This window comes from Mustela putorius, unplaced genomic scaffold (assembly GCF_011764305.1).
Source record: "Mustela putorius furo isolate JIRA1106 unplaced genomic scaffold, ASM1176430v1.1 tig00000551_pilon_pilon_pilon, whole genome shotgun sequence".
NCBI lineage: Eukaryota > Metazoa > Chordata > Mammalia > Carnivora > Mustelidae > Mustela > Mustela putorius.
Window position 1 is genome coordinate 2,072,525 of NW_025421412.1, and position 13,584 is coordinate 2,086,108.

The 13,584-nt window shown below is 57.6% G+C and overlaps 1 protein-coding gene across 10 annotated transcripts in view; it reads right to left on the minus strand.

The window, feature by feature from the left end:
- Positions 1-13,584, minus strand: part of ARHGEF7 (Rho guanine nucleotide exchange factor 7) — a 122,416-nt gene that overhangs the window by 46,634 nt on the left and 62,198 nt on the right. For 8 of the 10 annotated variants that reach the window (XM_045081288.1, XM_045081290.1, XM_045081294.1 and 5 more), the window contains 2 exons: positions 12,357-12,558; positions 1,828-1,916 (listed from right to left, as the gene is read on the minus strand). In XM_045081288.1, the coding sequence (XP_044937223.1) occupies positions 1,828-1,916; positions 12,357-12,558 (291 nt within the window). The remainder of the gene's footprint in view (positions 1-1,827; positions 1,917-12,356; positions 12,559-13,584) is intronic. The other 2 variants (XM_045081291.1, XM_045081296.1) reach the window with 1 other exon arrangement.

Consider the following 13,584-nt stretch of genomic DNA (forward strand, 5'->3'; position numbering starts at 1 on the left):
AGAGAGCTGGTGACACCAGAGCACTGACCGCGTGCGCAGCGGGAATCCCATGAAGAGGAAACAGGACGAATGTCCCGTGACAGTCTAACGTCCCCCAGAATCACTCTGTACCCCCAGGTTTTGGGCTTATCTCGACCATCACACAGGAGCAGCGGTCACAGAGCCAACCTTTAGAGCACCACGGCGCAGTCAGACTGGCGGTACTCGCCGCAGGAAGCCTTCCCTGGAAAGAAACCAACGTCCCACATACAAACACAAGAGGAAAAGGCAGCACCACAGTCCTCGTCCTGTGAATCCCTGAAGAGCCACAAGATGACTCCTACTGTGGCCTTGTGCACAGAGCCACGCACGGAGCACAACACACGCGGAAAACCAGCGCTCTCCGCAGAGCCCCGCTCCTGGAACAAACATCCAACCAAGAACCAAAGAGGACGGTGGAGAGCAGAGCGTGACCGGGAAAGGTGGGCGCCCCCTGCGTCGGGGTACGGGCCGTGCCAGGGAGGACTGGCGCTCCGTTGGCGCAGAGGCAGCATGGCAGCCCGTGCTCGGGGGAGCAGGGGACACTGGGAGAAGAACGGAAGTGTGAGAAGCAGAGGCTGAGACTCAAGGGAAGGGCTGCTCAGTAGAGGAGCCTGGCATCGGTCAACAAAATGGAAGAAACCAACCTGAGACGGCCAGGGCATCGCACGGAGGCTGCGGACCAAGAAGCATGGAAGGGAAACCAGGCAGAGGCAGCGCAGACACGAGGGTGGGGGCAGGGAGAGGAAGCCACGAACTGCACCCACGCATGAGAACGGGGGGCGGGGGGGCCCGCATCTCTGCCCACGGCTGCAAGCCGCTGCCCCCGCCAGGCCCGTGCGGAGCAGCTACGAAGCAACGCACATTCCAACAACCAACTGTCCCAAGCTCACGGCACCCCGCGAGGTCTGCGGCCCACGGACAGCGCACTCAGCGCACCCGGGATGCGGACTCACGGCCAAGCCTCCCGCGTCCTCGGCCTCCCCGCCAGCCTCACTGACACCGAGCCCCTCAGGACCGCTCGCAGCAGCACCAGCCCAGAGCTGCTCCCGGCAAAGCCATGCCACGCCGCGCCCTCGGAGGGACAGCCCCGGACGGGACACTTTCTCGGGAAGACTCGGCGCAGGGAAGAAACCCCAGTTGCAGACTTTCCACGGAGTAAGACTGACCCGCAGTTCGCTTGGCCGGCCTGGCACGCGGATCTAGGCCGCAGTCCAAGGGCTGTCAAGTAAGCAGGAGCGCTTCCTACTCGGCGGCCCACGGCACGGCTGAGGGACCGGGAGGACTCGACTAGACTTCACAAACTGCTAAGCTCCAAATGCGGCTTTAGACTCTGAAACACTCACCCTATGTACGTGGAGACACTCCTGTGACTCTGCGCCGGCTGACGGATGTGCACAGGAACCCCACTCCGCAAGGGGACGCGCCAGCGCCCACGGTAACGGACCTCCAGCGCTCACACTCCCCTCTAACACAAGTAATAGGCCACCTGATGCCTGTAATGGCTTTAAACCACACGGTGAGCCTTTCCACAGTCTCCTCTTGGAAGACTGTAAGTGGGAAGACGGAATACTACAGTATTCTACATAAATATTGAGATATTATAAATTCTACATAAATACGGAGACAAAAACAGAAGATTACTAAAGAGAGATGAGCAGAGAACATTAGGTGGTTGTGACTGTGCGGCCAGTCACGGGCCATCTTTACGCCGTGCCTCCCGTAGTTCTCCGGTGTGCCACGTCACAGACCGGTGGACACACTCAAAAATAATAAGTTATTCTTAAAACAAGTTTTGCAATTACTCACCACATTGTAATAGCTTTTGTTAATGGCAGTCGTGTCAAATCCTTTGGGAGGGCTCTTCAATGCTCCTGACTTGGGCGATACAGGCTTTTCTGAAATGAAAACGTAGCACAATTTTACTGCCCAGCACTCAAGACCCCCAAACACGCCAGCCCTACACAGCCCAGAGCGACGGGTCCGGGGCCGCTGCTGAAACAACCCATGGAAAAGGGAAGCTAAACAGGACCCATGTCTCTCCCCCTCGTGCTCAGCTCCCTGAGGTCAGGAGCCAGCGTCTCCGCCCCACACATCGCTCACCCCATACACCCCCCATCCAGACTTGACATCTGACAGACCGGGCTCACAACTGACAGCAGGTCAAACAACACCAGCAGAGCTACACCCACAACTCAGGAGCGCAGTGAAGACAAAATACTGGGGGCACAGAACCAGAGACGAAGTCGGCGACCCCCCGTCTGGACTGTCCCTCCAGAATCCAGAGGGCTCCGAACGCGAGTGTCCCTGAACAAGTAGGATCTGCCGCCAAGTGACGAGCAAAGAAGGAGAGCCCCGCCCAGCAGGGACAGAAAACAAGACACCGGGAAGCCTTCATGAAGAACGTCTGCCCCAGAGAGGACGGTGGACGCACTCCCAAGGACGGCAGGAGGCGAGCATCGGTGCATGGCCCAGCTTTAATGCGGCGTGACAGCTATCGGCGCAGCGTCTACTAACGGAGGACACGGCTCTCGGTGGGATCGTGCGCGGTGCCCACCGGTCCCTGTCCAGGATCTGGGGCCTGGCAGGGAGCAAGGGCGAGGAGAAATCTCGAGAAGCGTGTCCTGAGAGAGGCCGTCCGTACGGTGCCCACCCACCTCCCCCGCATAAACCCCCGTCCTGGCCCGGTGGGGGGCTGTGCCCAGCGCCCTTCCCCCTGCCTGTGCGCAATCTCCCCTGCACTTCCGCAAACACGCCCCAAGCCTCGCGCCCCAGATCCCACCCGCCTGTCCAGTACTGCCATTGTCCTCCTAGCGAAAGAAACCCCAAAAGCCCAACACGCACACACACTGTGGGCCCTCCCTTCCTGCACAACCGTCCACCGAAGCCTTCCTTCAGCGCGGCGCTGTAAGGTCTCCCAAATGGTTGAAAATGAAAAACCAAACGGTGACGTGCCCACGGGACGGAACACAGACTCCGTGAGAGAAGAATTCCTTCCGAACCCCTAGGGACGGCGCATCCGTTCGACGACTGCACTTGCCTCGCCCGTCGCCCATCTGCAGCCGGGTGTGGAACTACAGACGCAACCGGCTTGGCTCACCCTGACGATGCCTCCTCATCTTTCAAACCCGTAATCTAGGGGACAATCACCCACAGACGTGAGCGGAGAGCACTGGTGCCCGAACGGCAGCCACAGAGACCGCAGTTCCCAGCACACGTGCTGCTACCTTGAAGCCGCCTTCCACGGTGAAAGCTAATCACTTGCCAACTGCCTCACTTCACTTCAGACACACCTGGCGACCCCCCAGGCAACAGTATTCCATGTACGCACTCGGACAACTACAAGGAAGTTTCTTTAAAAGAAGTTTCATGGGTGCGTGGGTGGCTCAGTGGGTTAAGGCCTCTGCCTTCGGCTCAGGTCATGATCTCAGGGTCCTGGGATCGAGCCCCTCATCGGGCTCTCTGCTCAGCAGGGAGCCTGCTTCCCCCCCCTCTCTCTGCCTGCCTCTCTACCTACTTGTGATGTGTCTGTCAAATAAATAAATAAAATTTTTTAAAAAATTAAAAAACAAAAGTTTCAGGCCCCAACATTATGTAAAAATACAGAGAACAGCGGAGAGCCAGACCATGCAGGCAGAGCGGCAACACCGGGTCTCTCCCTCTCACAACACGGAGCCCACAGCTTTGCCGGGTGCTGCACGGCACCTACCTGGACGGGAGCACTTGCGAACATCTCCCGCAAAACCCTGTGCCAGGGGCGCCTGGGTGGCTCAGTGGGTTAAAGCCTCTGCCTTCGACTCGGGTCATGGTCCCAGGGTTCTGGGATCGAGCCCCACATCGGGCTCTCTGCTCAGCAGGGAGCCTGCTTCCTCCCCTCTCTCTCTCGGCCTGCCTCTCTGCCTACTTGTGATCTCTGTCTGTCAAATAAATAAATAAAATATTAAAAACAAAACAAAACAAAACAAAACAACCCTGTGCCATTCCCACTGGGGACCCTGAGGCAAGGAAGGGCTTGCGGTGCCGCCAAGCGCAAGGTGCCCGTGTAAGCAAGGCGCCCTGCCGCCGACACCCCACGCCCCCAGCTGGCAGGACGCGGCTGCCCCGATCCGCCAGCGCCACGAGGCTGAGACCAAGGGCTCGGCAGGGTCCCCGCCAACAGCCACATGAGGGCCTGCCCCACACGCATCCCAGTGCCTAGACTGTCAGGAGAGCCATGCCCAGAAGGGACACTTCCTCACAGCAGAGCGGCGGGGGCCTAGGTTGCCAGGTTTACCAGGAAACTCCTGTGCAGCCTGAGGGAGCCTCCTGGAGCTCTCTCCCTACCCCCAGATCCCTAAAACATAAGGACAACAAAACCTACACACACTGAAATGTGAGGTACCGGACAAGAAGTCACGGCCAATCGTAACAAAAAATGTACACAGGAAACTGTAGAAAATACTCAGCCTTCCCAGTATCCTAAAAACCAAAACAAAACAAAACAAAAACAAAAAACACCAACATCCCATCTGGGGCGCACCTGAGAGCTAAGCACGGTCCACTGTGACTGAGCAGCAGGGAACCCACGAGGACACGATTTCAGGCCGCCCTGCCAGGGGCCAGAGGATGCAGATCTTCCCCTTCTTGAAACAGACTAAAAATGCCAAAAACAAGAAAACTGAAACATAAATGTGCTAAACCAGAAAAGGGGGTGGGGAATCCTCGTGGCGCTGACAGGGAGGGCCCCTGGGGACTGAGGCTGGGGGACCTCTTGGTAATCCTTTAGGCTGACCCAAGAGAAGCCTAAAGCCCCTGCCCACCGACCCCGGGAACCAGCAAGGCCACGGGCTGGCTACTCGGCCACGGGAGAGATCAAAACCCGGAGCCTAGCCCTAGCCATGGGAGGAGGCCTGAATCCACAGCAGGCCCCAGAGGCCCACCAGGATCTGCCTGGGGCCACAGAAACTCCGGGAGCCCCTCAGGAGGCCAATGTTGCTCCCTCTGTAGGGACACTTCCACAAGCCAGGGTACACCCCCACGAACCCCAAAGCCAGATCTGTAACCAGGAAGCACGAGCTCACGAAGAACCGGGCCCAGAGTGTCAGCGGATGCGACCGCGAGGGAAATCAGAACGGACACTGCGGCCGGGCGACGGGGCGACTGCGACGCGCGAGGGAAATCAGAACGGACGCTGCGGCCGGGCGACGGGGCGACTGTGCAGGAAGGAGGCTGGCAGCGCCTGGAGCGGAAGCAGCAGACTGAAGGATAAAGAGGACGGGAGAAAGAGACCGGTACGACGCCTGCAAACCAGTACACAATTCCCGGAAGTGAACACTGTGGTCACCGCAATGACCTCAACGGACGGCTACCCTCGCAGGGGAGGGGGACTGCGGAACGCAAGTGTCCGAGGCGCGCACGCCCGAGGAAGGAAGCCCCGGAAAGCGGAGCCCAGGAAGACCGAGGAAAAGCTGCAGAGGACACAGTACGCAGCTGAACGGGATTTCAGGAGAAAGCAGAAGCAGCGAGCAGGCAGCATTCCTGGAGGTGCTCTCCAGAAGCAGAAACCAGCCCGAACGGGGGCCCGGGGGGAACCGCAGCACCCCTAGGCAGCACTGAAGGAGAGGCCCCCACATCGCTGAGACCTCCGTTCCAAGAGCCCGGAAAACGCCTGCCCCTGAGAGCCCCGAGCCTTGGCGAGCCGCGGTTCTTCCTCTACGTGCGGACCCATGATAGAGCTTAACTGGCAGGCCCAGTTAAGAGATGAACGAAAACCCTAATAAAAGACTCTAAAAAAAGTCACCCTGGGGGGCCTGGGTGGCTCAGTGGGTTAAGGCCTCTGTATTCGGCTCAGGTCATGGTCCCGGAGTCCTGGGATCAGGCCCCGCATCGGGCTCTCTGCTTGGCGGTGAGCCTGCTTCCCCCTCTCTCTCTGCCTGCTTGTGAGCTCTGTCGGATAAATAAATAAAATCTTAAAAAAAAAATTAAAAAAAAAAAAGTCACCCTGTGCTATACTCTCCCGGTGTGGCGAGGGCTTGAGGGGATGGATGCCCACTGAGGAAGTGAGGCTACGGCTCACCTCCCGCCCCACGTCGTTGCTTGTGGACCTCGACAGACCGCAGGGAACAGACCACAAAAGCGTGACCGCGAATGAGGGGCGCCCCCGTGCACCACGGCCCTCGGCCCTGGCTACGGGCAAAGGCGGTCAGATACAGCCACTGCCCGTAACTCAACCATCACAGGCTTCTTTCTGTGACGATTTCTGAAGAACGCTCATGGACGAGGACAATTACGAGTAACTGGTCCGAGAGCGCACGCACGGCTGCCCCTCCTCCGTGACAAAGGGACCCAGCAGCCGCAGTCAGCCCTGAGCACGGTGGCTCCCACTTCCTCGTCCTACCTTCCGCACGACAGCGGTCACCTCGTCTGCGAGTCCCCACACCGGGTCACATCACCCGCTCTGTGCAGGTTCATTTCACCGTCAGCAGCTTCCTCGCTGCCACAGCACCCTCGGCCTGGGTGGTACCTTGCCCCACAGCCTCCCCGCTCTCTGCACGACCTCACACCAGTGTAGACGCTCGGGCACCTCAGCGTCAGGACGACCTGCCCCTGCTCCTCTGCAGCTGAATCTCAGCAACTCCCACAGAAGACAGCAGGACACACACACGCTCTTCCGGCTCCAGCAGTTAACCCTGAGATCACTCCTCCTTTTCTAGAAGCATCATGCAGGGGATCCAGATACTAGCAACGTACCATCAATACTTCACGGTGTCCGTCAGACTCGGACTTTGAAACCCAACCATCAGGCCACTGTCACAGTGGACAAAACGGGCTCCTACCCTCTCAAGCCAGTTGCTGTCGGAGTTCGCTACACTCCGGCCCGCCGGCTTCCTGAGCCCAGGGAACCTGGTAAGGTCTACGCAGCAGGTCTACGCAGCACGCCCCGTTCCACCTCTCAGCCTTGTCTTGAATGGCCGCAGAATGCCCAAGGGACAGTCACCTGTCACCTGTCCACTCCACCTCATCTTCTATTCAGAGAGCCACAGGCAGGCTTCACGATCTCTGGAAGGACACTGGGTTTTCTCACTGCTCCTCTCCTAGTTCCCACAGCAGAGCCTGTGCCGCCTGGGCAGGGCCTGTGGCCGCGAATCGCGCGCACCGAACAGTCCTGCTGACGGAGCGCGCAGAGCGCAGGCGACCCGAGGCAGAGCGGACGGCTGGGAAAGGCCCAGGTGGGGGCTTGCGCTACAAAGTGGGCCACAGCCAAGCCACCCGCCCCGGGTTTACTGTCAAGCATTACCGATGTAGGGAAGCAACGAGAGACGAAAATGGAATGTCCAGGCTTTCGCGGGGAGGGAAGGAAGGCGAGGCGCCCAGGAAGCGCGTCTCCCGGACGCACGTCGGCGCACAGAAGCCCCATGTGCGCACGGGGGCTGCAGAGGGGCCGTGGGCCGGATGCGGAGGCAGGCGGAGCCGGAACCCCACTGCCCCCACCCCCGGGGCTCTGTCTTCCTTGCTTGCTCTTTACAGGCCCTGCCGCACAACCGTTTCATCAGCACACACAGAGCTTTAGACGAACATCCTTAAGACCGGAGGACTGTCAGCCCGGACCCCCAAACAACTGTACGTCAGCAGCCTAGGGGACGTGTCCTTGGAACAGCACGTTCAACCAGGCGCGGGACACAGCCACAGCCTTGCACGGAACACGCGCTACGGCACCTGCCGACACAGCTGTCTGGGGCAGCACACGCTCGCTCACCTGCAGCAACGCTCACTCCCACATCCCGAGAAGGCGCCACACCCTCGTGTCCCAGACCCTCCGTGTGTCCGGCCCGCTTCCCCACACGTGCGGCAGAGGTAAAGTCTTACATGGGGTCACTCTCCGCCTGCTATCACCTCTCCATCTGGAAGAAACGGCAGCCAGGCCTCCCCGGCAGAGCAGCCTTCCCTGCGGGCCTGCGGAGCCCTAACGTCGCACACGCACACACTTACTTCCAGCAATACAGAAGTACGCTTGTCACCTCGGGTCCTCTCCCTGCAGATTATATCCATGACACGATTCTCCCACAACAAAATTAAACCCAGCTTGCGTTTTGGGCCACTTTTTGATGTCAAAAGGAAGCATGACCCCCCAGCCCAGGGGTGCATGACCTGCACGGAGGTCCCCTATGGGCGGACAGGCTCGAGAGCAGCAGCCAGCAGTGCCCCCTCCCCCAGGACCGCCCGCCTTGTTGCTTCTCTCCTTCGGTCTCCAGTTTAAGAAATTCTTCACTGAACGTGCAGAAAACATACCCCTTGTGTGTAGGAAAGGCAGAATTCCCTGTTTTTACAGATCAAAACAATACGCATGGGCAGTCAATGTTCATAACGGGTACGTGCCGTTAAGTTTTGGAAACGTCCTTCTGCAGACTCCTGGGGGACAGCAGTCTTCAGGGAAGGTTATTTGAAACAAGAGGGCACACACAGGTCAAGGGCAGCCGCCTACACAGGTGCGGCCCCCCAGGACGGCTGCAGCCTGCAGCTACGAGACCAAACGCTCACAGCCACTTACACTGCCACGAAGCACGATGGATCACGTAGACATCCTCGACACTTACCTAGAGGCAGCCCAGAAAGGGTCACTGAGAGGCTGACTGTGGGTGTGTTGATTCAAGAACACGATTCATGAATCAGAACTGTATCGAGGAGAAACTCACAATTTAAAGGATGTCCACGTTTTTGTTTTACAAGGAAATGATCCTACGGGATTGACAGGTCTGGCACGTTTTGTTTACAGAAAATGAAGAATTACACCGTGAATTACAATGCTTATCTGAAACACATCTTTCCAAAAAGGAATACCTGTCCAAAATCAGAAAGTCACAGCAATCACTAAGAAATGACAATACCAGCAAGCCATCGTGGCTCTCGAGTTCTCTGCTGTTGTGAAGCGACAGAGTAAAAACAGAATTTCCGGTCTGTCCTAAATGCCCACATCTAAAGTCAGACAGGGGGAAGTTTCACTAGAATGTACTCAGGTACCTGTGAACGGGGCGCGGGAGGTAATCCCTCAGCCCAACTGTTCAGCTAAAGAACACTCAGCATGACGGGTCCCCAGTAGGAGCGAACATGCTCTTTACACTTTAAATAAACAGAAAGAGAGCAAACTTTCCCAAGTTACTTGTCTCCGTCCGGTACAAAAACCTGGGACTCCGTGTGACCCACTGTGGTGACATGTTTAAAGGGTCTCTCGTGGGCGTGCACAGAGAAACACGGGGTGAGATGTAAAAACTGGGGAGCAGCATGCAGTCACCCTGACGGAAGTCAACCAAGACACGTAACGGCTTTCTTTTTTAAAGATTTTAAAATAATCTCTGCACCCAATGTGGGGGCTCAGATGCACGACCCCGAGACCAAGAGCCGCATGCTGCACTGACTCAGCTAGCCAGCTGCCCCTTCTAAATACTTTTTTTTCCTTAAGTCAACTCCCCCCGCGCCCCCCCCCCGTAACCGCTAGTTGTTCAGCGGGCGCGGCATTCGTCCCCACCAGCCATCTGGCCCCGCACCCCCAAAACAAGGCCTGGTGCGGCACCACCAGACTTCACGAGGGTGACGACACACCGAGAAACCCCAGACCCCCAGGAGCAACACCACGCGTGCCCACGTCCTTTAGGACACAACTCCCAAACGCCCCCGGAAGAGGCCTTTGAGACTCACAGACTATCTTTTCCACGTAACTGTCAAAGGGTGACTCAAAACTCCACGAGGAGAGAAAGAGCTGACAAGGAACATTTCACCTGCACTCTGCCTGTGGCAACTCAAGGTCAGCCCAAGATTCCCATTAAAATGAGTCATTCATGGGGCGCCTGGGGAGCTCAGGGGGTTAAAGCCTCTGCCTTCGGCTCAGGTCATGATCTCAGGGTCCTGGGATCGAGCCCCGCATCGGGCTCTCTGCTCAGCAGGGGGCCTGCTTCCCCCTCTCTCTCTGCCTACTTGTGATCTCTGTCAAATAAATAAACAAATCTTTATAAATAAATAAATAAATGAATGAATGAAATGAGTCATTCGTGGAACACCCAAGTGGCTCAGTTGGCGAAGCAGCCGCCTTCCTTTGGCTCAGGTCATGATCTCAGGGTCCTGGGATCGAGTCGCACATCAGACTCCACACTCGGCAGGGAGTCTGCTTCTCCCTCTCCCTCTGCCACCTGCCCCTGCTCGCTCGCTCTCTCAGATAAATAGAATCATAAATGAGTCACTCAGCAGAATTCAAGGCCCACGTTCAACAGAGATGGCCAGAGCCGGGCTCCACAGTGATGGCTGCCCCAGCACCAGCTCTGCAGCCCCCTGGCCCTCACTGGTAAAGGCAAAGATGACCTTACCCTCCCCTCTCCCTTCCCCAACTCCAGCATCTTCCTGGGAATGGCCCAGGTCAGCACTCTTGGCCCCAGGATGGCCATCAGACTGCAGGACTGGCCAGGAGCTGGGCTCCGAGCCCGGACACAGTCCTTCCCCAGGCCCGACCGGGGACTACTGACAGACCCAGCCCAGCAGCTGAGTCTGTGAGGTTAAGGCGACATTTCCAGCTCAGTCAGCCTGACAGCAGTGCTGCGGGCACAGCTGGCCACACACCTGCGTGGAGGAGGAGGTTCTGGGCCCAGAACCGAGGTGTCCCAACGGCTTCGGGGATCACGGTGGGGATGGAATGAGGCCACAATTACAGCACTTCACACGATAACCAGAACAAAAGCCACAAAGACACCATTTACTGTGACCTCTAGTGTGGTGAAGATACTATCTTTGTTATCAACTAGGGGAAAACAGCACCGGTGAAGTACCGTCCCACACCCGGTAACACGATCCAAGCACAAAGTGTGGTCAAGGACATGGAGAAACTGGAACCACCGTGCACTGCTGGGGGGAGCAGCAAGGCGGCTCGCCAGGGTCTCACGGGCACCCCCGGAGCCAAGTGCACCCCAAGGCACACGGCCGGAAGGACGACAGGACTCAAGCAGATCTCACCCAGGTTCACAACAGCACTACTGACGATAGCAAAAGGTGGGAAATAAACAAATGTCCCGCAACCAATGAGTGGACAAGCGAAACGTGGTCTTGAAATAGAGAAAAACACTGATCTGCCCCCTGGTTCGGGACTCAGGAAATTAGCAGGGCTCTGAGAGCTCTGGATCAGGAAATATGCTCAAAGGCCAAGTATGAGAATAAAAGATGCCCCCAGTGCTCTTACCACCAGCAAATTACTAGTGAGGTCACGGAGCTGCTCGGACACCACCCAGCTGGTGTCAGAAGGGCTGGGGAGGGGCACTCAGCGCCACATTCACAGCGGCCCGAGGGCTTCACACAGCAGCCCTGGGACAGCACAGGCTGGAAGGGCAGAGGCCCGCTTCGGCGCGGACGCTTTCCCACATGCGGCAGGACTACAAGTGCGCGGGGTCTTCTGCTCTTTCAGCAAGGCCTCCTCTGACTTTATTGTAAGGAGACAGACAGCACCGGAGGACCCACCAAATACATGCTCGTCCACTGTTTGTCTCCCCAGTAAGGCTTCTGCTCAACAGCAGGCTACTGCAGTTAAGTTTCTGGGGTATCAGAGTTACAGAGATTTGGGGCTGCGCCACGGGGTCGGCTCCCCCAAGCCCATAGTGCTCAAGGGTCACCCGTGTGCTCGAGACCTCCGCAGCCACAGCCACAAAGCCAGCAGTCCTGTACACGGCGCACACGGACCCCCGAGCTGTGCCACGAAGAGACACGCTCAGAAGGACAGCCACTGTCCCAGCACAGCCCCAAGCAGGACCGCATGTGCAGAGGACACGCGCTGGGCGCACAGACTGTCACGGCCACACCCCTCTGACAGAAGGCTCGTCCGGAGGCGGCAGAACTTCCAACTCCTCAAGAATCCCACAATAGAAACAAAGGAAGTGCAACTACTACTACACCCTTTCAAACAGCATCAGCCTCTGAATAAGTTTTTAGAAGTCAATGAAACTGATTACAGGAAACATAAACAAAGTGATGCATTTTAAAATACCCTACAAAGAAAAATCATACCTCTTGGCCGAAAGCACCCGTAGTGATACAAATTAAGAGCCTGTGTGACACGGCAAACCCCAAGTCCTTATTTTAAACGGATTATAATGACGGAATGAAATGCTACTTTTATGGATGGACCCTTGGTGCCAGCACCCCAAGGCGGCTGGAAGAAGCAGTGGGCAAGAGCGTGACTCCTCTGCCCAGGGCTGTCTCCCCAAGTTCCCCCGGAGAGGAGCGCCCCCGGAGAGGAGCGCCCCCGGCGCAGCGCCCGCCCCTCTGCCTGCTTCCGCCCGGAGGCCGGGCAGCAGCGCCTCCGCCGGCCTCCGCCAGCGCGCACTCACCGCTGGGCTTGACCTCCCGCACGTAGTTGCTAGGAAACCAGCCCGTCCTGCCGTTGTGCATGCCTTCCCACCAGCCGCCTTCCTCCACCCGCGTGACGTGGATGACGTCTCCCTTGGCGAAGGAGAGCTCGTCTTCATTGGTCTGCTGGAAGTTGAACTTGGCTCTCACAACCAACTGGCTGTTGCTGTTGTCGGTCATGTCCTGGAAAGGGAAGAAGGGGGAGAAAACTTCACATCAAAGTAGAAGACGTTCGACTGGAATGCCCCGTGCCAGGAGCAGAAAACCTGTCCAAGCACACAAACGGGTTGGGGACCTACTCCAGTGTCCTGACCTCCAGCACCCGGCTCCCGTCCCGGAGGAAACCCTCTTCATGCCTGAAAGGCTTTATTCTGCCACGGGTAGGCCTGTGTCCACACTACGCACTTTCACACGTACACGGACGCCGAAGCATACGGAGCATCTGTACAACCCCCCGGAGTTGAGAGTGTGGTCACTTCTAGCACTAGAATCACTTCAGTCTTAACAAACCACGTAACTAACCGTACGGCTGTGCCACCAACTCACTCTCCATTACTGGGCTGAAGGCTGCTTCTCCTGTTTTTCTCCCGCGAAACAAGGCTCCGTTGAAACTCCCTGCACGTCTCCTCACACACCTCTGAATAAGCCTACACATTAAATTCGGGTCAGAAAACATGTGTGACACACTCTAAATTTCAGCACCGATCTCTAAACTGCCCTCCGGAGGTCCCTCTCACAGCCGCGGCACTCCCGCCAGCGGCACCGAAGGGCCGGCGCAAGACACCATGTGGTGTTCTTACTCGTGCCCAACTGCTGGCAAGAAATGGTATCTCCTTTCCATCTGCATTTTGTCCTCGGAGATCCAGCACATGTGCCATCTCTGAAAGGTGGGAAGAGGGAGGCAGACGGGAGAGAGTTTCTATTTCCGTCCATCCCAGACTCGGTTCTGCAGAGGCTCGCCACTGGGAACTACCAACAGGAGTAAACCAAATACTGCCCCCAAGGAAAGCCTGATCTCCGGGAGGAAGGAGCCAAGGAGGGGCAGCAGGCAGGCCCACTCACCCCCTGACGGGGCGCACCCTGTCAGCCTGCATCCAGGGGTCCCAGGGAATGGGGAAGGACATCCCGTAGCCCACGGAGCTCACTCCTCATGAAGCTCCGGAAAGCCGTGCCCTTCAACAGGGGAGTCAGCCAGGGAAGAGCAGATGA